We start from the raw sequence: 18868 nt of genomic DNA, 5'->3' as shown, positions 1-18868 counted from the left end.
AATTAGATATTTTATTTATTTATCATATTTAATTAAAATTAATTAATATATATAATTAACATTTAACAAATAATGATGTTAATTAAATAGTGCGAACACATATTAAACCGTAATTTCACTTATTTAATATTTCTAACAAATTAATAAAAGGCTACGACCTCAGCAAATTTAATTGCACTGTGAAATTACCAAAATACCCTTTTCGCCCAAAAAGACGAAAACACCCTTCTTTCTTCTTGGCTCTTAAATTATCTTCTATGTGTGTGTACCCATAGGCTCCTCATCATACGGGTAGTGTATAGTATCGCGATTAACACCAATTAATCGTCTCACTAATACACGACCAAGATTGGCCTCTACAAGGCATCATGGCCACCCGATAGATTCGGATTCAGCAAAGTAGCTACCTATCAACGATATGGTTACCGTACAATACGATCCTTTCATCATACGTTATCTCGACGAGACGAAGGCATAGAAATAGTGTCAACCTTCGGTTACTCTTGATATTATATTCATTGTTCTGTACCATGACCCGTATTATAATCTGGATAGAGCAACAACTCATCCCACTGTGGCCACAGTTTCAGTGTCATTGCCATATACTGAATTGCGCCGTGAGATAACTTCTCCCGTACCGGAGTGATAATCCTTTGTCAATCCACCATAGTCTTGATACACTTCTTGATATAGCCATCACCACCGTACTGACAGCTCTGAATAGAACGCGTTAGGCTAGTGTCAAACTGTACTAATTGGTGCACAAGGCGCTCCGGTGATCTCAAGTCTAAGGATCACATGAACACCATTCGTTAGAGGATTTGTTCCATAGCACTGGGTTACCATCCATATGGAATCCTCTGGTGGTTGTCCAGTGAACTTGCTGTGGTATATCCGCCTACAACAAGCACCCAGGGTTGCACCAGGTGGTCACCAAACAACCTTGACAAGTGAGATCAGTCACTGCCTTTCGACAGGTCGTTCAACACTATGATAGCCTTACCGTATTATCTGTGCCCTTCCTTCAGAATAACTGGCTATGGAGTTTTCCTATATGCCACCATATGTGCTCATAGGGTTCTCACTATCAAGATTTGAAACACTTGATACCCTCGTCACGGTTCTACCATTCTAAGGACATATATCAATACATATTGTAATAATAATGATTTACGCGATATAGAATAAAATGCCTTTTATTATTGATTAATGAACATTATTACAAAGAGTCAATTCCACAATAATTGATTGGCTCTAGGGCATCTACTCTAACAAATTTGAGAGATTGTGAAGGTCATTCATGGGAATAGTGTTACCCTTACAACCACACTTGAGTCAGTCTTAGTAGTCTCCCAGTCTAGGTCAAAGTTCAAAGTGACCTAGTTTCCTATAGGTCAGCCTAGTCCAATAAGAATGAGTCAGTCTCCTAGTCAGCCTAATTCAGGTTAGTTCCTATAGGTCAGCCTAGTCCCATAATTATGAGTCAGTCTCGTAGTCAGCTAACCAATTTAAGTCCTACTTTAACTATATAGCCCACTCTTGATAAACTAGACTCTTAGGAAAGATTGGAACTATGGGGAGGTCTAGAGAGATTAAATCAGTCGAGTCTCCAATGTTATTCTCGAAGAACTGACTTTCAAAGTGGAAGGAAACCTAATGATCTACATGAGCAATCATCCCAATTGGAAGAAACCAGTGATTCACAGTCACAAGGTAAGGAAGAACTATCTTCTGATGAGTCTAAATTAGGGCATGATGATTTACATTTACCTATTGCATTAAGGAAGGGTGTTAGATCCTGTACTTTTTCATCCTATTGCTAAGTATGTGGCATACGATAAGTTGGCAGATGTTTTTTTGGGATTCACTACTAATCTCTCAGCTGTGAAGGTTCCAGCACCGGTACATGAGGCATTAGGGGATGAAAAGTGGAGGAAGACTGTGATAGAGGAGATGGAGGCTCTTGAGAAAAAACAAGACTTGGGAGCTGGTGAGTTTACCTGAAGAGAAAACAACTGTGAGCTACAAGTGGGTGTTTACTATTAAGTATTAGGCAGATGGAACAGTTGAAAGGTATAAGGCAAGGCTGGCGGCAAGGGGATTTACGCAAACCTATGGAGTAAACTATGAGGTGACCTTTGTTCTGATGGCTAAGTTGAACCCTATCAGGGTGCTCGTCTCTTGCAACAAATCTAGATTGGCCTTTACAACAACTAGATTTGAAAAAACGCATTTTTGAATTGTGAACCTGCAAAAAAGGTATACATGGAAATGCCACTAGGGTTTGAAGGTAGTATGTGCAAATTGAAGAAATCATTATATGGCCTAAAATAGTTTCCATGGGCCCTAAACCCTAAGATGGACCCCTAGAGCACTATTGAATTTGTGTACTAAAATAGCAATGGCCTTGCATCTTATGCTTGTTGAAAATGTGAAAAAATGCCTTTGGTCTAGAAAATTTCCGAGGAAGAATATGAAGAATATCATCTGTATGCTCGCTCGATTAAAATTTCCGCACACATATATTCATTTTTATTGTCTGTTTTGAATGAATATCCATATCTCATATGATTATGTTTGTTTCACTTAGACTCTTCATGATTCTATTGGATGCTTTCATAAAATTTCTCGTAGAATCGAGAATGAGGTTTTTGCTTTGCACATGTTAAATCATGAATTAGTACCAATTTTAAAAAAAGATCTAATTGTTTCACTTTCTATTTTTGGAATGGAATATTTATATAATCCCCATGAATAGGATTAAACGTTATTCCATGGTATTTGTATGATATTCCTTCTTAATTTTAAGCGAGTACTTGAAAGGGTTTAAGTGATATATGAATTATGTTTCATTTTTTGTTTCTTTTATGTACTATGTCACTAAGTGCGAGCTTCCCCTCGACGATCATTATTAACTTGTTCCCTTATGGGCTCTTTCCCATGTCGCCTCTTAGAATCAACTTGTCTTCTAACTTCACACCAATGAGTCTCATTTTTGGAATTTGCTAACCCTTTTCTCATATTTGGAAGGGGTATTTATACAAGTTTACACCAAAGGAAGTAGAGAGAAATCCGGGATTGCCATCAAACTTGGTAAGTGATTTCGTGATTTTAGTGATTGCGTGCTAGGATAGCGCAAATATTGATTCGTTCTTATCCCTCCCAAGATGTTCGAGATAAGGCTTATCCCTTAGTCTGTTGAACAGCTGTATTTGATGGTCGCGATGAGGTTATGCTGAGTCAGACTTCAAGATTCCATGACCTGGAGATCACGTCAATCTACTGATTTCCGGGCTACCGAGACTTTCGAGCTTACGACAAAAATCACACACAACAGATATTAAAGTAGAGGTCATGATTTGAATCTCTCATGTATTACATCCTGCTACATTTGGGTTGGTCTTTATGTATGAATTTGGGCTTGGTTTGTGTAACACGTGAAGATGCCTCTATAGAGCTTAATACCTTTTTTAGCTTAAGCTTTTAGGTCAAGTTGTTTATCAACAAAATTGTTGTTGAAATTTCGTTATAATTTCATTTTCTTGTGGTCTTTCTTGTTTTTAATACAAGTAATCAGTTTATGCATGCTTAAAGTTAAATGTTTTGCACTTAAATAATATTTTTATAAAGGAGATTAAATTAATAGTAATCATTTTGATTAAGCATTATTGAAGTTATAAAAGTAGTTGTGTTCTCGATTGAAGTAAGAAAATTTTAATCAATAAGCAAACACTGATTATAAATGCTTAACATTAAAATTCATGGATTCCCTTTAAATTAACTTGGCTTCTATGAGCATCGTGATTAAATATTATTAAAATTATCTCATAAAATTTGTGGTTCATAGGATTAAGATGGAAAATTTAAACAATAAACAACAAACGAATGTTAAATAAATACATAATGATCCATCCATTACCATTGAATAAGAGAAATTAATTAAAAGAATTATCATGTCAAAACATTGAGAAAAAAGTTCAAGATTATATCTCATATTTCATTAATTCTCTCGCAGAATATGATGCGTTGAAAATTAGAATAGAAGAGTCTTATAGCTATAAAATTTTTCGCTCTTCTAATTGATTCCATATATCTTTGAATGTATAGTCTCTAATGAACTTTAAATCCGACTTCGCTGCCTCGTGACACACCTCTAATAATAGTCTCTAATAAACAACATAAAAACTGATCTTATAAATGAATAAGTTTTAACTAGAATGGGATATGGACCTAATGTTGTTTGCTGCAATACTTTAATCAGATGGTATTGCAAGAATAAAGAAGTCAATGAAGTTCTTAGTCTTTATCAAGAGAAGATTTTAGAAGGAATTAGGCCTAATGTGATTGTAAATAACAATTTGTTAACTTGCCTTTTTCTTAAAGCCAATGTAAAAGATGCATAGAAATTAGTTGGTGAGATGCAACTTAATGGTTTTACCTTATTCTTGGACACATAGCATTTTCATTGATGGACTTTGCAAGAATGGATGTGTTTTGGAAGAAGTGGAAATGTTTCATACTTTAGTAAATATTAAGTTTGCAGTTGACCTTGAAAGCTTGAATTCCCTCTTTGATGGATTATGTAAAACAGGGATATCCGAAACTGCTTGGCAGCTATTTTAGAAATTTCTTTCATTGAGAGCCTAGTGCCAAACATTATTGTCAGAAATTTTGTAACTGTTTTTAGAATTTAGTTTTGATGGATACCATTGTTTCCAAATTTTACAAGCAATTGGGGTCATAATAGAGATTACAATGTTATAAGAAGTACATTCATAATATATAAATTGTAAATTATTAATAAACTATTAGTCTGCTATAACATATATCTATAAAATTAATAAAAAAAATTATGTATCTTATAATTTATTTAAATACAAAGTTCAATAGCATGATTTATTTAAATCTTATAATTTTATTAAAAAAAAAGGTAAAAAAAATTCCAATCGAATACTTATATAAATTGGTTTGTTTGGGTTGCATTTTTGGATTTGTTAGAAAACCATTTCAAACAGAAAAACACCTGAACATGGATTTACATTTTTAACCTTCAATTTTCGAAATCATAAAGGTGGTTTGAATAGGAAAGATCGATACTTGACATAAGTTTGCAATTTTGAAAACCTTAAAGGTTGTTTGTGAAATTTGTCAAAACATTTCTCTTTAATGCATTTGCCTTTTGCAATGGCCTCACTTCGGAAAAAACGACCCACAAAAACACTCTTCATACATGGCTTTGAGAAACACTCTTCATGCATGGCTTTGAGATTCAGATCCCCATTTCGTTCATCTTCAGTCTCTCAAAACCCATCTTCAAAAGTTAATGTTTTATTTTTGTTAGCTCACTTACACAACCTCACATCTTCAAGCTCCAAAAATGAAGTTTCGTATTCTTTCAAAAAACCCCTTTAACGATCCTCACTTACTAAATTCCTCGAAGAAAATTGTCGATCAGGTAGGTTTACTCTGAATGAAGCATTGTACTTTTTTTGTTGCATGATTAATTCGAAACCCCTTTCTCCAATTTCATCATTCACTACTTTGTTTAGTGCACTAGCTAAGAAAAAGCATTATTATGAAGTGATTTCGCTATATAAGCTGTTGAATTCAACTGGGTTGTCTCCAGATTTTATGTCTTTGAATATTTTTATCAATTGCTTGTGTAATATTGAAAGGGGTTTTGATGGTTATGCGGTTTTTGGGGCGATTTTGAAGTTGGGTTTTAGTCCAAATACCGTGACATTTACTTGTTTGATTAAAGGTCTGTGTGCAGAGAGAAAGATTATGGAATCAATGGCATTGTTTAAGAAATGATTGCTGTTGGTTGTAGGCCTGATGTGATCACTTGTGACACTTTGATTGGTGGATTGTGTAAAACAGGGAAGATAAGTGTTGTCATTAAGTTGCTTGAAGAGATGGTTAATGGGAATAAAGAATCTGGTGTTATTTGTAGGCCAGATGTTGTTGTTTATACTACTATAATTGATCGTCTTTGTAAGGTTGGATTAGTTGAGAGGGCTAGACAATTATTTTTGGAACATATGATTCAGAGGGTTGTGGTTCCTGACATTTATACCTACAACATTTTAATGAACAGTTATTGCTTGGCTGATAGAATTGGTGATGCAAAGTGTTAGTAAACAGTTCTGTATACGTAGCGGAAACAAAAAAAATATAATACAAGGATTGTTTACATGAGCCAAGATCAAGGGTATAATTTTACAATTCATATTAAAGTAAAATTTGCAGAAAAATAAATCTGAGTTTAAGAAAAACAAACGCACATTGGAGGCTCCTCCAAATTTGACAACGAACGTTTTGCTACCGATCTAAGTGCAGGATCGAACCCACGTAGTCCACACGAAGACAATCTCAAAAGAACCAAAAGAGATTTGCTAGATCCTCTTTGGCTTCAAGATTAAGAAGAAAGTAAATCAATTAAATTGATTTTAGGCAAAAGTGTTTTTGCCGTGGGAGTAGAGAATGGGGCTGCTGTGTATTTCATTCAAAGAGAAAAAAAAATTCTCTTATAAAAAAAAAACTCTCCCACTTTACAAGTAAACATATTCTTTTATAGTAAAACTTTAATGCCCTATTCCCATATGGAATAAGCTTGGGCTCCAACCCAAACACCCCATGTTACCAAACACTCCCAATTTGATATTTTATTTATTTCATCATTATTTCAATTAAACTCAATTAATATATATTTAATATATATATTAACATTTAACAATAATGATGATTTAATTAAATATATGCGAACACATATTTAAACGTAATTTCACTTATTTAATTTTTCTAACAAATTAAATAAAGGCTACGACCTCAGCAAATTTAATTGCACTATGAAATTACCAAAATACCCTTTCGCCTTAAAAGACGAAAACGCCCTTCTTTCTTCTTGCATCTTAAATTGTCTTCTATGTGTGTGACCCTTAGGCTCCTCATCATATCGGCAGTGTACAGTATTGCGATTAACACCAATTAATCGTCTCACTAATACACAGACCAAGATTGGCCCCTAGCAAGGCATCATGGCCACCCGATAGATTCGGATTCAGCAAAGTAGCTACCTGTCAACGATATGGTTACCGTGCAATTCGATCCTTTCATCATACGTTATCTCGACGAGACGAAGGCATAGAAATAGTGTCAACCTTCGGTTACTCTCGATATTATTTATTCAGTTTCTGGACCAATGACGCGTATTATAAACTGGATAGAGCAACAACTCAATCCCACTGTGGCCACAGTTTTAGTGTCATTGCCATATACTGAATTGCGCCGTGAGATAACTTCTCCCGTACCCGGGAGTGATGAATCCTTTGTCAATCCACCATAGTCTTGATACACTTCTTGATATAGCCAATCACCACCGTACTGACAGCTCTGAATAGAACTGCGTTAGGCTAGTGTCAAACTGTACCAGTCGGTGCACAAGGCACTCCGGTGACCTCAAGTCTAAGGATCACATGCACCACCATTCGTTAGAGGATTTGTTCCATAGACACTGGGGTTACCATCCATATGGAATCCTCTGGTGGGTCAGTCCAGTGAACTTGCTGCGGTATATCCGCCTACAGCAAGCACCCATGTGTTGCACCAGGTTGTCACCAAACAACCTTGACAAGTGAGATCAGTCACTGCCTTTCGACAGGGTCGTTCAACACTATGATAGCCTTACTGTATTATCTGTGCCCTTACTTCAGAATAATACTGAGGCTATGGACGTTTCTAGAATGGCCACCATATGTGCTCATAGGGTTCTCACTATCAAGATTTGAAACACTTGATACCCTCGTCACGGTTCTACCATTCTAAGGACATATATTAATACATATTGCAATAATAATGATTTACGCGATATAGAATAAAATGTCTTTTATTGATTAATGAACATTATTACAAATAGTCAATTCTACAATAATTGATTGGCTTTAGGGCATCTACTCTAACACAAAGGAGTTGTTTGATTCTATAACTAGAAAGGGGTATAGACCTAATGTTGTTTGCTACACTACTTTAATTAGTTGGCATTTCAAGAATAAAGAAGTCAATGAAGCTCTTAGTCTTTATTGAGAGATGATTTCAAAAGGAATTAGGCCTGATGTGTTTACATATAACACCTTGTTAACTGGCTTTTTTCTGATAGCAAAGGTGAAAGATGCACGAAATTTAGTTGGTGAGATGCGACTTAACGATGTTTTCCCTGATTCTTGGACATATAACGTTTTCATTAATAGACTTTGCAAGAATGGATATGTTTTGGAAGCGGTGGAAATGTTTAATGCTCTAGTAAATAATAAGTTTGCGGTTAGCATTGAAGTTTTGAATTCCCTCATTGATGGATTATGTAAAACAAAGAGGTTGGGAACTGCTTGGGACCTATTTCAGAAATTTTCTCTTCATGGAAACCTGGTGCCAGACATTGTAACATATAGCATTTTGATCAATGGGCTATGTAAAAATGGACAACTAGAAATGGAAAATGAGTTGTTGTCATAAATGGAGGAAAAAGGTTGTGCTCCAAATGTAGTCACATTTAATACGCTTATGTTTGGTTTCCTCAAGAATAATGAGATACCAAAAGTTGTTGAACTCCTTCATAAGATGGTGGAGAGAAATGTGAAGCTGACTGAATGTACAATGTCCTTAGTCATGTAGTTACTAATGAAGGCTGAAAATTATAGTGAATGTTTGAACGAGCTTCCTTAATTTCCAGTCCAAAAGCGAAATTGAAGTTTACGTGATAAAACTTTAGTGAGTATTAAACTTTTTTTCGGAGCAGAATCCTGCAAAAGTTCATCCAACTACCCAAATGCTTTATTTTGGTTATGGTAAGAAGAAGGTTCAGCAAACACTTTCATATGTTCAAATTTGTTAGGGATGGTAATGGGGAATATTGAGAATGATGGCTTCCCTGATTAGACATACCATACGTGATCTGTCTCTGTTGTAAGTTCATATAGTGGAGGTGGTAGCATTGCAGGCCTGTGTCAGGATTTGCACATGAAGTAGGTCTTAAGGGTTTAAGGATTATGTTTGGTGCAAATTTCAGTAAGCAAAAGTTATATATGAGGAATTGTGGAATGGTTCTTACTTCAACTATGACAATAATGGTAGCCGCTCAAGTTCATCTATTCAAGCTGATTAGTTTAATGGACAATGATACGTTGCAACTGATTAACTTCATTCATTGATATTCTCAATTATCCAAGCTTGATAAATCTTGATATATTTATAGTCTTTCACATGTTTCTGTTTCTCAATATATATCCTTTTTTAGTTCAGATCTGATAAGACTAGAACTTACCAGGTGTATCTCTAATGTAGTTATGCACGAGCATGTGCTCTTTCAGTGATAGTTGATGAAGACAAAACAAAAAGAGCATTAGAGAAGGGTTTTCCCTAGAATATGTTAAAGAATATGGATGCACAATAGGGACCAGTCAATGGGATCTACCTGTTGGAACAGTAAAAATGAGAACATTGCAATCAAGAAAAATATGATCTGGTGTTACATGTGCAGTTGCTGTAACGATGAGCATGGAGATTTGGTCGATATGGGATTTCAAATTGCCATTGAAATCTATGAAGCAGCATGGTCTGAAAATGTACTCGTGTAAGAACCCCTAAGTTTGTTTAAAGCTGTTATCTTATAGCTTAGTTAATAGGCTGTTAACTAAGGTATGAGTTTGTGTTTTTTAGATCTAAATCTATCTCAAATCTGTATATATTTCATTTCATCATCTGTTTTGTACCGTTTAACCATTTTCTAATAGATTCTTGATTTTGTGAAATGTTGGACAAAACTCTGGTAGTTATAATGTCTAGTAGATAATATTTTTGCTCTTTAGGTGGTGGAGGGGGAGAAGAATACCATAGATAGATAATATAGGATTCTATATAGGGTGAGAGAGAGAACTTAATAGTTTAAGATTAGAAATCAAGAAAGGGATACCAAGGACTCAAATACTCGATGCTAAAATGTAGAAGATAAGGACTAAATACCCATTCGCATCCTTCCTTTACGTCCTGCATCGTCGGGTTACTGCCTTTAGGATAAATTTCTGCTGACTACAATTGGAAACTTTACATTCTGCATAATTTACACTGAAAAATATCTGCTCCAAAGCTATTTGTTCCTGATAATTAACTGACTCATTGCTGTTTTCTACGTAGTTATTCTTTCTGAACTCCTAAAGCTTGGACCACCATTGATTGTTTTAGAGCGCTAAATTACATGCATTCGTTAGCCATATGGGCAATGGACTCTTACAAGGCCAAAACCTTGTAGGAATGGGATGAAACCAACAATAAATGTAGAATGTGTGTATAGATATCATGTAGGATTCTACAAAGTTGCTCACCTTCTAAAGGTATCGGATGAGAAAACACTTAAAAGGTTTTTTACAGTCACTCTTGTATTACACTTGCAAGAAGATGTTTCCATAATTGATTGGTTCTTGTGACTTATTACTGTCATGCAATTTTATGTACAGTTAATGAGTTGTATTTTAAAAGAAAACATTTGAAATTTATGTAAATTATATTGTTCAACTATTAGTCATCCGATTCTTGTAACTATTTTCAGAATTTAGTTTTGATGGATACAATTGTTGCCAAATTTTGCAAGAAATAAAGGTCATAACAGAGATTATAATGTTATACGATCTAGGAAGCACATTCATAACAAAAGTTCTTCATTAAGATGGGTGTATGTTTGACTGTTTAATCACTTGATATGTGCTGATCATATATGTTAATGTATCAGTTAAAATTTATGATGAGTTCAGTATCAGTTATTAGTTTTATAGTATCAGATCAATTTTCCATTTTACAATATTAAAAAAATTATTAGTTTTAATGTATCATAAATGAACTAATAAAGTAAACAATTAATAATAATAGTTTCAGTACTAGATACCAGACATTAAAAATACATAATTAGAGAAAATATATAATATATCTCTAGTTTATTAATATCAGTTTATAAGAAATAATTCATATAATTGTACCATAATTACGGAGACAATTTTTTCAAAAAAGTATAAGTAAAGAAAAAATGTTTTACAAAATCATCCATTCATTGAGTATTTTTAGGTCAACACAGGAATCATGCTGAGTAGTGATTTTCACTCGAGGTTGGGTCCAAGCGACATCTTCATTTTGCATGTCATGCCGCATGTAATGATGTATACTGGATGAGGGTTATCACCCATAGACTTATTATATGCATATTTCCATCTAAATTTATGATATGCACTATTTTGTTTTCAGAAAAAGGATTTGGTAATAAAGAGTTTTCTTTCAAAAAAAAAAAATATAAAATACTATAATAAAATGAATAATTATAACATAAAAGAAAAATCTATTTACCTTTTGCCTTTTTTCTATTTTTGTTATTATATGTTTGTCAAGAAAAATGAGTCCTAATTAATAAATATATATTTAATTTTTTTAAATAATTAGACAATTTGTGGTTTATTACCCTATCATCTCTAAGGTCTGGAAACTAACAATTCTACCCCTAATGGAGTTTTGTTCCAATTAATGATCGTGTAAAGGATAAGAAAGACATTTTGAATAAATGGTTAACCTTTTTTACATCCGAGAAATAAAATAATACCAAAATAATTTGTCTTCCTTTCAAAATGGATACCATGTAAGATAATTTTAAGATTTTATTTTAGTTTATTTTCTTATTTTATTTTATTTGCTTTCTCTATTTTTTTCCTTATATCAAAAGAATATAATAATTAATAGCAGGAAATCTTCCCTATTAGAATTAGAATATATATATATGGGGGTGAAGTGTGATTTTAAAAAATTAGGGAAATTTCACGCGAAATCTCTGGGTATCGTTGCAATAAACCCAACCCTTTAGTACACTTGAGAGAAACACAAAGCAAACGAAGCAAAAGAATGGAACCAGAAGATCAAACCCTAGCGTCGAAAACCTGAGAAAAAGAAGACATAGACACGGCTATGGCGGATACTAACGAAAACCCAGAAGCAACAGAGCCCAAGTCTCCAGACTCGAGAGACTCAAGTGACTCGGACTCAGACACAGAATATGAAGCACAACAAAAATTTGAGCTTCAAGACATCGAGTCCCAGCTTGCCAATGAACCCTCCAACTATGAAGTCCATGTTCAAGTACGTTTTTATATCAATTTGAATATGAATTTCAATACCAAGTTCTTGGATTTTTGTTTTTGGTAATATTATTGTTTTGCTTTTTTATTGTTTTTGTTGGTGGTTTTAGTATAGATGGGTGAGATTGAGAAGCTGAGACAAGCAAGAGAAGCTATGAATGAGATTTTTCCATTGACTCCTATTATGTGGCAAGAGTGGGCTCGAGATTAAGCTTCTATTTCAGTTGGGTATGTTTTAGTTTTTTCATTTTGTGTTCTTGTTATTGGTTTCATGATTAAATTTTGATCGCTTAGCGTTTATGGTTAACGAGAGAAAGTATAAAGAGAAAAGTTAAATGGATTCGTTTGAAAGGAGGGAGTGTTTATCTTTTGGGGTTTAAATGATGAAAACGATGTTGAATTAAAGTTTATGTGACTTCTATCTACTGAGCTTTAGCTTAAATGTAGGCTTAATTGAGTAAAAGAAATGAAGTTTTGAGCTTTCTTCCTTTCTATTTTTTTTTTTTTTCACATGTTGCAACTAGGTAGCAGTGATGGTTGACTTGGGAGGTTAGTTTTCGATAAATTGCAGTTGTCTGATATTTTGCTTGTCTATAGATTTTGAGTTCCCTCTTGTCATTGCTTTTATGGACAGCCTGCTTGCCTGCATTCTCCATGAAATTTTCTTACTTTTCACTCCCCACTTTTCTTGCTAATTAGGGGTAGAATGGTCACTTTACCCCTAAGGAAAATTCATCTAGAAACTTCTCAAGAAATTCAGCCAGCTTTTCGCCTTGGCGAATATTTTTCTTCGCCTCGGCGAAAAATTACAGAGCGTACATCGCTGCGGCAAGGTTTCTTCTTCGCCGCGGCGAAGTCTGTAAATCCCAACTTCGCCAAACCTTCAAAAATTTAGGGCAACCAAGAAATATTAAAAGCGTACAAGCTTAACTAAGGGCAAACAAAAAAAACTAAGGGCAAATAAACATATTTAAGCTACGTACCTCAAAGTGGCCGTTACGATTCTCCCCCCCTTAAAAGAATTTCGTCCCCGAAATTCAAACAAACAACTCCGGGTAACGATTCTACATATCTTGCTCCACCTCCCATGTGCCACTATCTCCTTAATATAAATCTGGGCCAATTGATCCGAAGTAGTGCTCTTTTTTACTAGAAGAAAATGGGCTGCTTTAGTCAGTCAATCTACTATCACCCATATGGCATTAGACCCTTTCTACACTCTTGGGAGACTTGTAATAAAATCCATTGAAATACTCTCCCATTTCCATTCAAGAATACTAAGTGGCTAAAGCAACCCTGACGGCCTTTAGTGTTCTGCTTTCACTTGTTGACAAACCAGGCACTTGGCTATAAAATCTCCAATAACTTTCTTCATACTTGGCCACCAATAGCCTTTCTTTAAGTCTTGATACATCTTGGTTGCTCCAGGATGAGCAGTGTATGGGGGTGTCATGAGCCTCCGTAAGAATTCTCTTCTTTAACTCAATATCTTGAGGAATGCACAATCAATTCTTGAAACGGAGGACACCATCTAACAGATGGAACTCTGGTATCTTGCCCTCAAGCACTTGTTGACTTATTTTCTGACACCACTCATCAACAACTTGCTTTTCTTTGATCTCTTCCAGTAAAGTAGACTAAACCTCTAACTTGGCAATCCTTCCCCGTATTACTTCAATATGTTCTTTACACAATTCTTCTATTAACTTTTTCTGTTTTGTGAGTCGGGACAAATAATCTTTTCTACTCAAATCATCGGCTACTACATTGGCTTTCCCCGGCTGATACTTAATCTCACGGTCATAATCTTTAACCAGCTCTAACCATCTCCTCCGTCTCATGTTTAGCTCCCTCTGAGTAAAGAAATACTTCAAACTCTTATGGTCGGTGTAGATATTACTCTCAGCACCGTATAGGTAATGCCTTTAAATCTTTAATGCAAAGACCACGGCTACCAACTCTAGATCATGTGTAGGGTATCTTGTCTCGTACTCTTTTAATTGTCGAGAAGCATAAGCTATTACCCTACCTATCTACATCAACACAACACCTAGTCCATGTAGTGAGGCATCTGTATAAATATCATAATCTACACCCTCCTGTGGTAACACTAAAATGGAAACAGTCGTTAATCTTTTCTTCAACTCTTGAAAATTCTCTTCACGAGCATCTGACCATATAAAAGAAGTTCTCTGTTTAGTAAGAGCAGTCAACGACTTAGCCAATTGGGAAAAACCTGCTACGAACCACCGATAGTAGCCTGCTGATCCTAAGAAACTTCTAACCTCCTTTACTGTCTTCGGCCTTTGCCATTCTAAGATTGCCTTCACTTTGCTAGGATCCACTGATATACCTTCTTTGGAGATAGTATGGCCCAGAAATATAACTTGATCCAGCCAAAACTCAAACTTAGAAAACTTGGCAAACAACTTCTTTTCTCTCAATCACTACAGCACAAATCTTAAGTGTTCCTCATGCTCTTCTCTTGACTTAGAATAAACCAGGATGTCATCAATAAATACCACAATGAATTGATCAAGGAAATCATGAAACACCTAGTTCATTAAGTCCATAAAGACTGCTTAGGCATTGGTTAACCCAAGGGCATCACCACAAACTCATAATGCCCATATCTTGTCCGAAAAGCAATCTTAGCAATATCTTGTTCTGCTACTCTTACCTGATGATAACCTGACCTAAAATCAATCTTTGAAAACAATGCTGCTCCTTTCAACTGATCAAATAAGTCATCTATACAAGGTAGCGGGTACTTATTCTTCATTGTCACTTTATTCAACTCTCTGTAGTCTATACACATCCGTAATGACCCATCTTTCTTCTTTACAAATAAAATTGGAGCTCCCCAGGGAGAATGACTAGGTCGGATAAAACCTTTATCTAGGAGTTCTTGGAGTTGCTTCTTCAATTCCTAAAGCTCAGCTGGGGCTATTTGGTAGGGGGCTTTAGAAATCAGTGTTATCCCTGGTGCCAATTCAATACTAAACTCTACTTCTCTTTTCAGAGGTAAACCTGACAAATCTTCTGAAAACACATCTAAAAATTCCCGGACTACTAGCACATTCTGAATCTCTGGTTGTGGGATGTCACTACTTTGCACCACATGGGCAATGTACCTAGAACACCCTTTTCTTAACATCTTCCTGGCCTTTACGCTACTAATCAACATACTCGACTGATGGCCTACTCCAAAACTGAACTTATCTCCATTATCAAGATTGAATCTCGCTTTTTTCTTCCGACAGTCAATTTCTACTCCATACCTCCCTAGGAAATCCATGCCCAAGATCACATCAAAGTCGGGCATATCGAACACTATTAAATCAACTGCTAACTCCCTTCCATGGATCATTACGAACTCTCTTAAAAGCATCTTATGGGTCACCACACTAACCCCATCAAGTAACTCTATCTTAATGGGTTGGTCTACTACAACAGGTTTCAGACCTAATCTTTCTATCATCCCATAAGTAATAAATAAATAAGTGGCTTCAGAATCAATCAAAGCATATAAAGGAACTGTATGAAATAACAACTGACCAGTAATAGCTAATGGACTGGCCTCTGCTTCACCCTGTGCCACTGTAAACACCCTGGCATTAGTGTCTCTAGAAGTCTGTGCTGTAGGTGGAAGAGGAAATCTACAATCTTTCATCAAGTGTCCTGGCTGTCGATAGTAATAACAAACATTTAGGCCTAACTCTCTTAGACACTCTCCTGGATGAGTTCTCCCACACTTTGGACATGGGGGAAACTCTGCTGTTCTTGGCCGTTTACTCTGCCAATCTTTTCTATTCTTCTTGGGCTGAAATTTCTTCTTATTCCTCATTTCCCTATTTCTTGCAACATCAATTCTTTCTCTATGTGGAGCAGGAGATGGTTCACTCGGTCTTGTTATTGATGTACCTACTGGAGTGAGCTTATTTACAAATATCTTTGCCCTTAAAGCCCGCTCTAAAGCTTCATTATATGATCGAGGGGGCTCTACTCCTGCCATTACATCCTGGGCTATCTCTGGCTTCAGCCCATGAACGAACTTATCTTTTCTTAACTTCGGTGTATTCATTATTCCGGGTACAAACCGTGCAAGGGAGTTAAATTTCACCGAATACTCTTTCAATGTACTAGACCCTTGCTTCAAACTAATAAACTCTTGGATCTTCTCATGAACCCGGTCAACTGTTCTACACTCAGCCTCAAATAATCTTCTGAACTCTCCCCACGTTATCACATCTATATCATGGGTATCTTCCATTAACTCCCACCAAATCTGGGTGTCACCTCGAAAAAGAAAACTAGCATATTAGATTTTCTCGCGGTCTGTCATAGAAAACAGTGCCATCGTGTGCTCTACGGACCTAAACCATTCTTCTACCATTGAAGGGTTCGTTGCACCTCTAAATTTCGACAACTGATGTTGGCTTGGGAGCCCATATATCGGCTCAATCTGATTCTGTATTGTCGAAGGTACTAACCTTTCTCTTTCTTCCCTGGTGGTCGATACTTGAATGGGCATTTCAATCCTTTCAGGTACAACTCTGCCTTGACTTTCTACTAAAATTTGTTGCATAAAACCCCGGATTCTGGCTTCATCAAGGGTAGAGGGAGTAGGTTCTGGCGGGTTAGAAGGTTCCCCCGCACTCATTGTCTTCTTACTACTTGCTCGGGTTCTACGTCTCATCTACAAGACAACCACACTTCAATCAACTCAAATAACTCATTTACTGCTTTAAGTAAGGAAAGAATTGACTTACAACGGTCGACAATGGAATGTCAATGCGGTGAGAGTGGCACACTGTCAAATCCCAAAATCTTTGCTCTGATACCAAAAATGTAATAGCTTCTTTCTAATTAGTGTACTTGAAAAATATACTATGATAAACACACATAATTATCAAATGAAAAGTAATGGGCCCAAAATTTTTTCTTTTCTTAATATATGATTCTTTACATAACAAAAAAAAATATATACAATAACTTTAATAACGGTGGATAGAAGTGCCATTCCTCTTTGCTTCTCGACGTCCATCCGACCGCTTCTCACCTATTTCTTGCAAAACATGGAGAAACAACGGGGTGAGCACTAATTGCTTAGTAAGTAAATCCTCTACTCTTCTATTCCCTCTCTCCATTGCTCACTCTTTGAATTCTTTCCTTACTATACTCTTTTTCTTTTTCTTCTTCTTCATTCTCTTTTTATTCTTTCTCTTTTCTTTCATTGTTTCTAGTTCTCATTGTTCTTTCATTCTAACTTTCTTGGTTATTTCTTTCTTTCTACTTCTCTTTGTTCTTTCTTTCTTTCCTTCTTTCTTATCTCTCACTAACCATGATAGGAATCATGGTAACATGCATGGATGAGATGCAAATGCATAAATGCATAGATATGCATTTTCTTTCTTCTTTTCTATTTCTTATTCTGTTTCTTTCTATGTTTTTATGCTTCTTTTTTTCTATTTCTTTTCTTTTCTTTTCTTTCTATTCTATTCTATTCTTTTCTTTTCTTATTTTCTTTCTTCTCTTATTTTCTTTTCTTTTCTTTCTTGCTTGCTCATTCATTCTTATACTTTCTTATTCTTTGCTGATCAGACTTGGTTGATGCATGGATTTGGAACCTTGGCCGTGTGAGTGAGTACAATCCTCATCTACATGCACTCTTGCAGACTGTACAAATTCTTTCTTCTTATTAGGCCACTCAATTAAGGTGGCATGCATGTATGAATGTCTTCTTGGTACAGCCTTCATCCACATACACTCTTATGGGCTGTAAAAATTCTTCTTCTTCTTAGGCCGCTCACTTAAGGCGACGTGTATGTGGGAATTTCTTCTTCTTGTCACCCACGGCTTCCCCATCGCAACAACCTGTTCTTTTCTCTTCTTTAGCACTTTTCTTTCTTTAATTCAGTGATGTTCTTTCTTTCTCTTTAATTTTTCTTTCTTTCTTTATTCTTTATATGCTCATACATATGCATATGTATGCATGTGGATGGCTCATGTTTATAATTCTTTCTAAGTGGAAACATGTAATGGAAAAATGCCATGTAGCACAAAAATAAGTTTGCTCTACTCATGCATACATTTCTTTTAGGCATTTCATCAAACAACATGCATGCATACTCAAATTCTATTTTGGGTATATTTCTACTTCTTTCTCAAACTACCAATAATTGGAGTAACACTCCCTTAAATCATCACTAATCCTGGCCAGGAAAATACACTTCATAAATCTTCTTAAACTCTTTCTAGATTCAACCCAACTTTTATCAAATTCTATCAACACAACCAACCCTTCTCATGGTGGAAATCCAATTATGGATCATCATCAACTCAAAAACAAATTCCATCCACAAATCTCAAGCATATAAAATTCATATAAGATTCATATAAAATAATCTCTACACTTTTATTGCTCAAACAAGGGTTAGGGTTGGATTTACTCACCTTGTGCTTGAGTAATTCCACTAAGATCTCTCTTCTTGTCTCTAAACCCTAAGCATAAACTTTATAAGAATTCAACACTTGCACAAATTAATCTCATATTTATAGAAAGAATCCTTACCTTTGATGCTTAGGATTAAATCTCTACCAAAATCCCACCAAAAGCCCTCTAATTCCCTTAGAAAATTTGATGAAAAGATGAGAGGAATGGAGAGTGGAAGTGGTGTGTGGGTGTAGAGAATGGAAGGGTTTGT

The 18868-nt window shown here is 35.5% G+C and overlaps 2 protein-coding genes across 2 annotated transcripts; one reads left to right on the top strand and one right to left on the bottom strand.

The window, feature by feature from the left end:
- The first annotated feature begins 5810 nt into the window (after positions 1 to 5810).
- On the top strand, positions 5811 to 8508 carry LOC116116326 (pentatricopeptide repeat-containing protein At1g62680, mitochondrial-like). Its single transcript, XM_031402420.1, has 2 exons — positions 5811 to 6132; positions 8156 to 8508. Exons 1-2 carry the CDS (start codon positions 5811 to 5813, stop codon positions 8506 to 8508), a joined length of 675 nt encoding a protein of 224 aa, XP_031258280.1.
- Positions 8509 to 15179: 6671 nt separating this feature from the next.
- Positions 15180 to 16434, bottom strand: LOC116116325. Its single transcript, XM_031402419.1, has 2 exons — positions 15574 to 16434; positions 15180 to 15203 (listed from the first exon to the last, which is right to left on the bottom strand). Exons 1-2 carry the CDS (start codon positions 16432 to 16434, stop codon positions 15180 to 15182), a joined length of 885 nt encoding a protein of 294 aa, XP_031258279.1.
- Positions 16435 to 18868: the final 2434 nt, after the last annotated feature.

This window comes from Pistacia vera, unplaced genomic scaffold (genome assembly GCF_008641045.1).
Source record: "Pistacia vera cultivar Batoury unplaced genomic scaffold, PisVer_v2 Contig77, whole genome shotgun sequence".
In the NCBI taxonomy this organism is placed as follows: Eukaryota; Viridiplantae; Streptophyta; class Magnoliopsida; order Sapindales; family Anacardiaceae; genus Pistacia; species Pistacia vera.
This window is presented reverse-complemented; position numbering and strand designations above follow the sequence as displayed.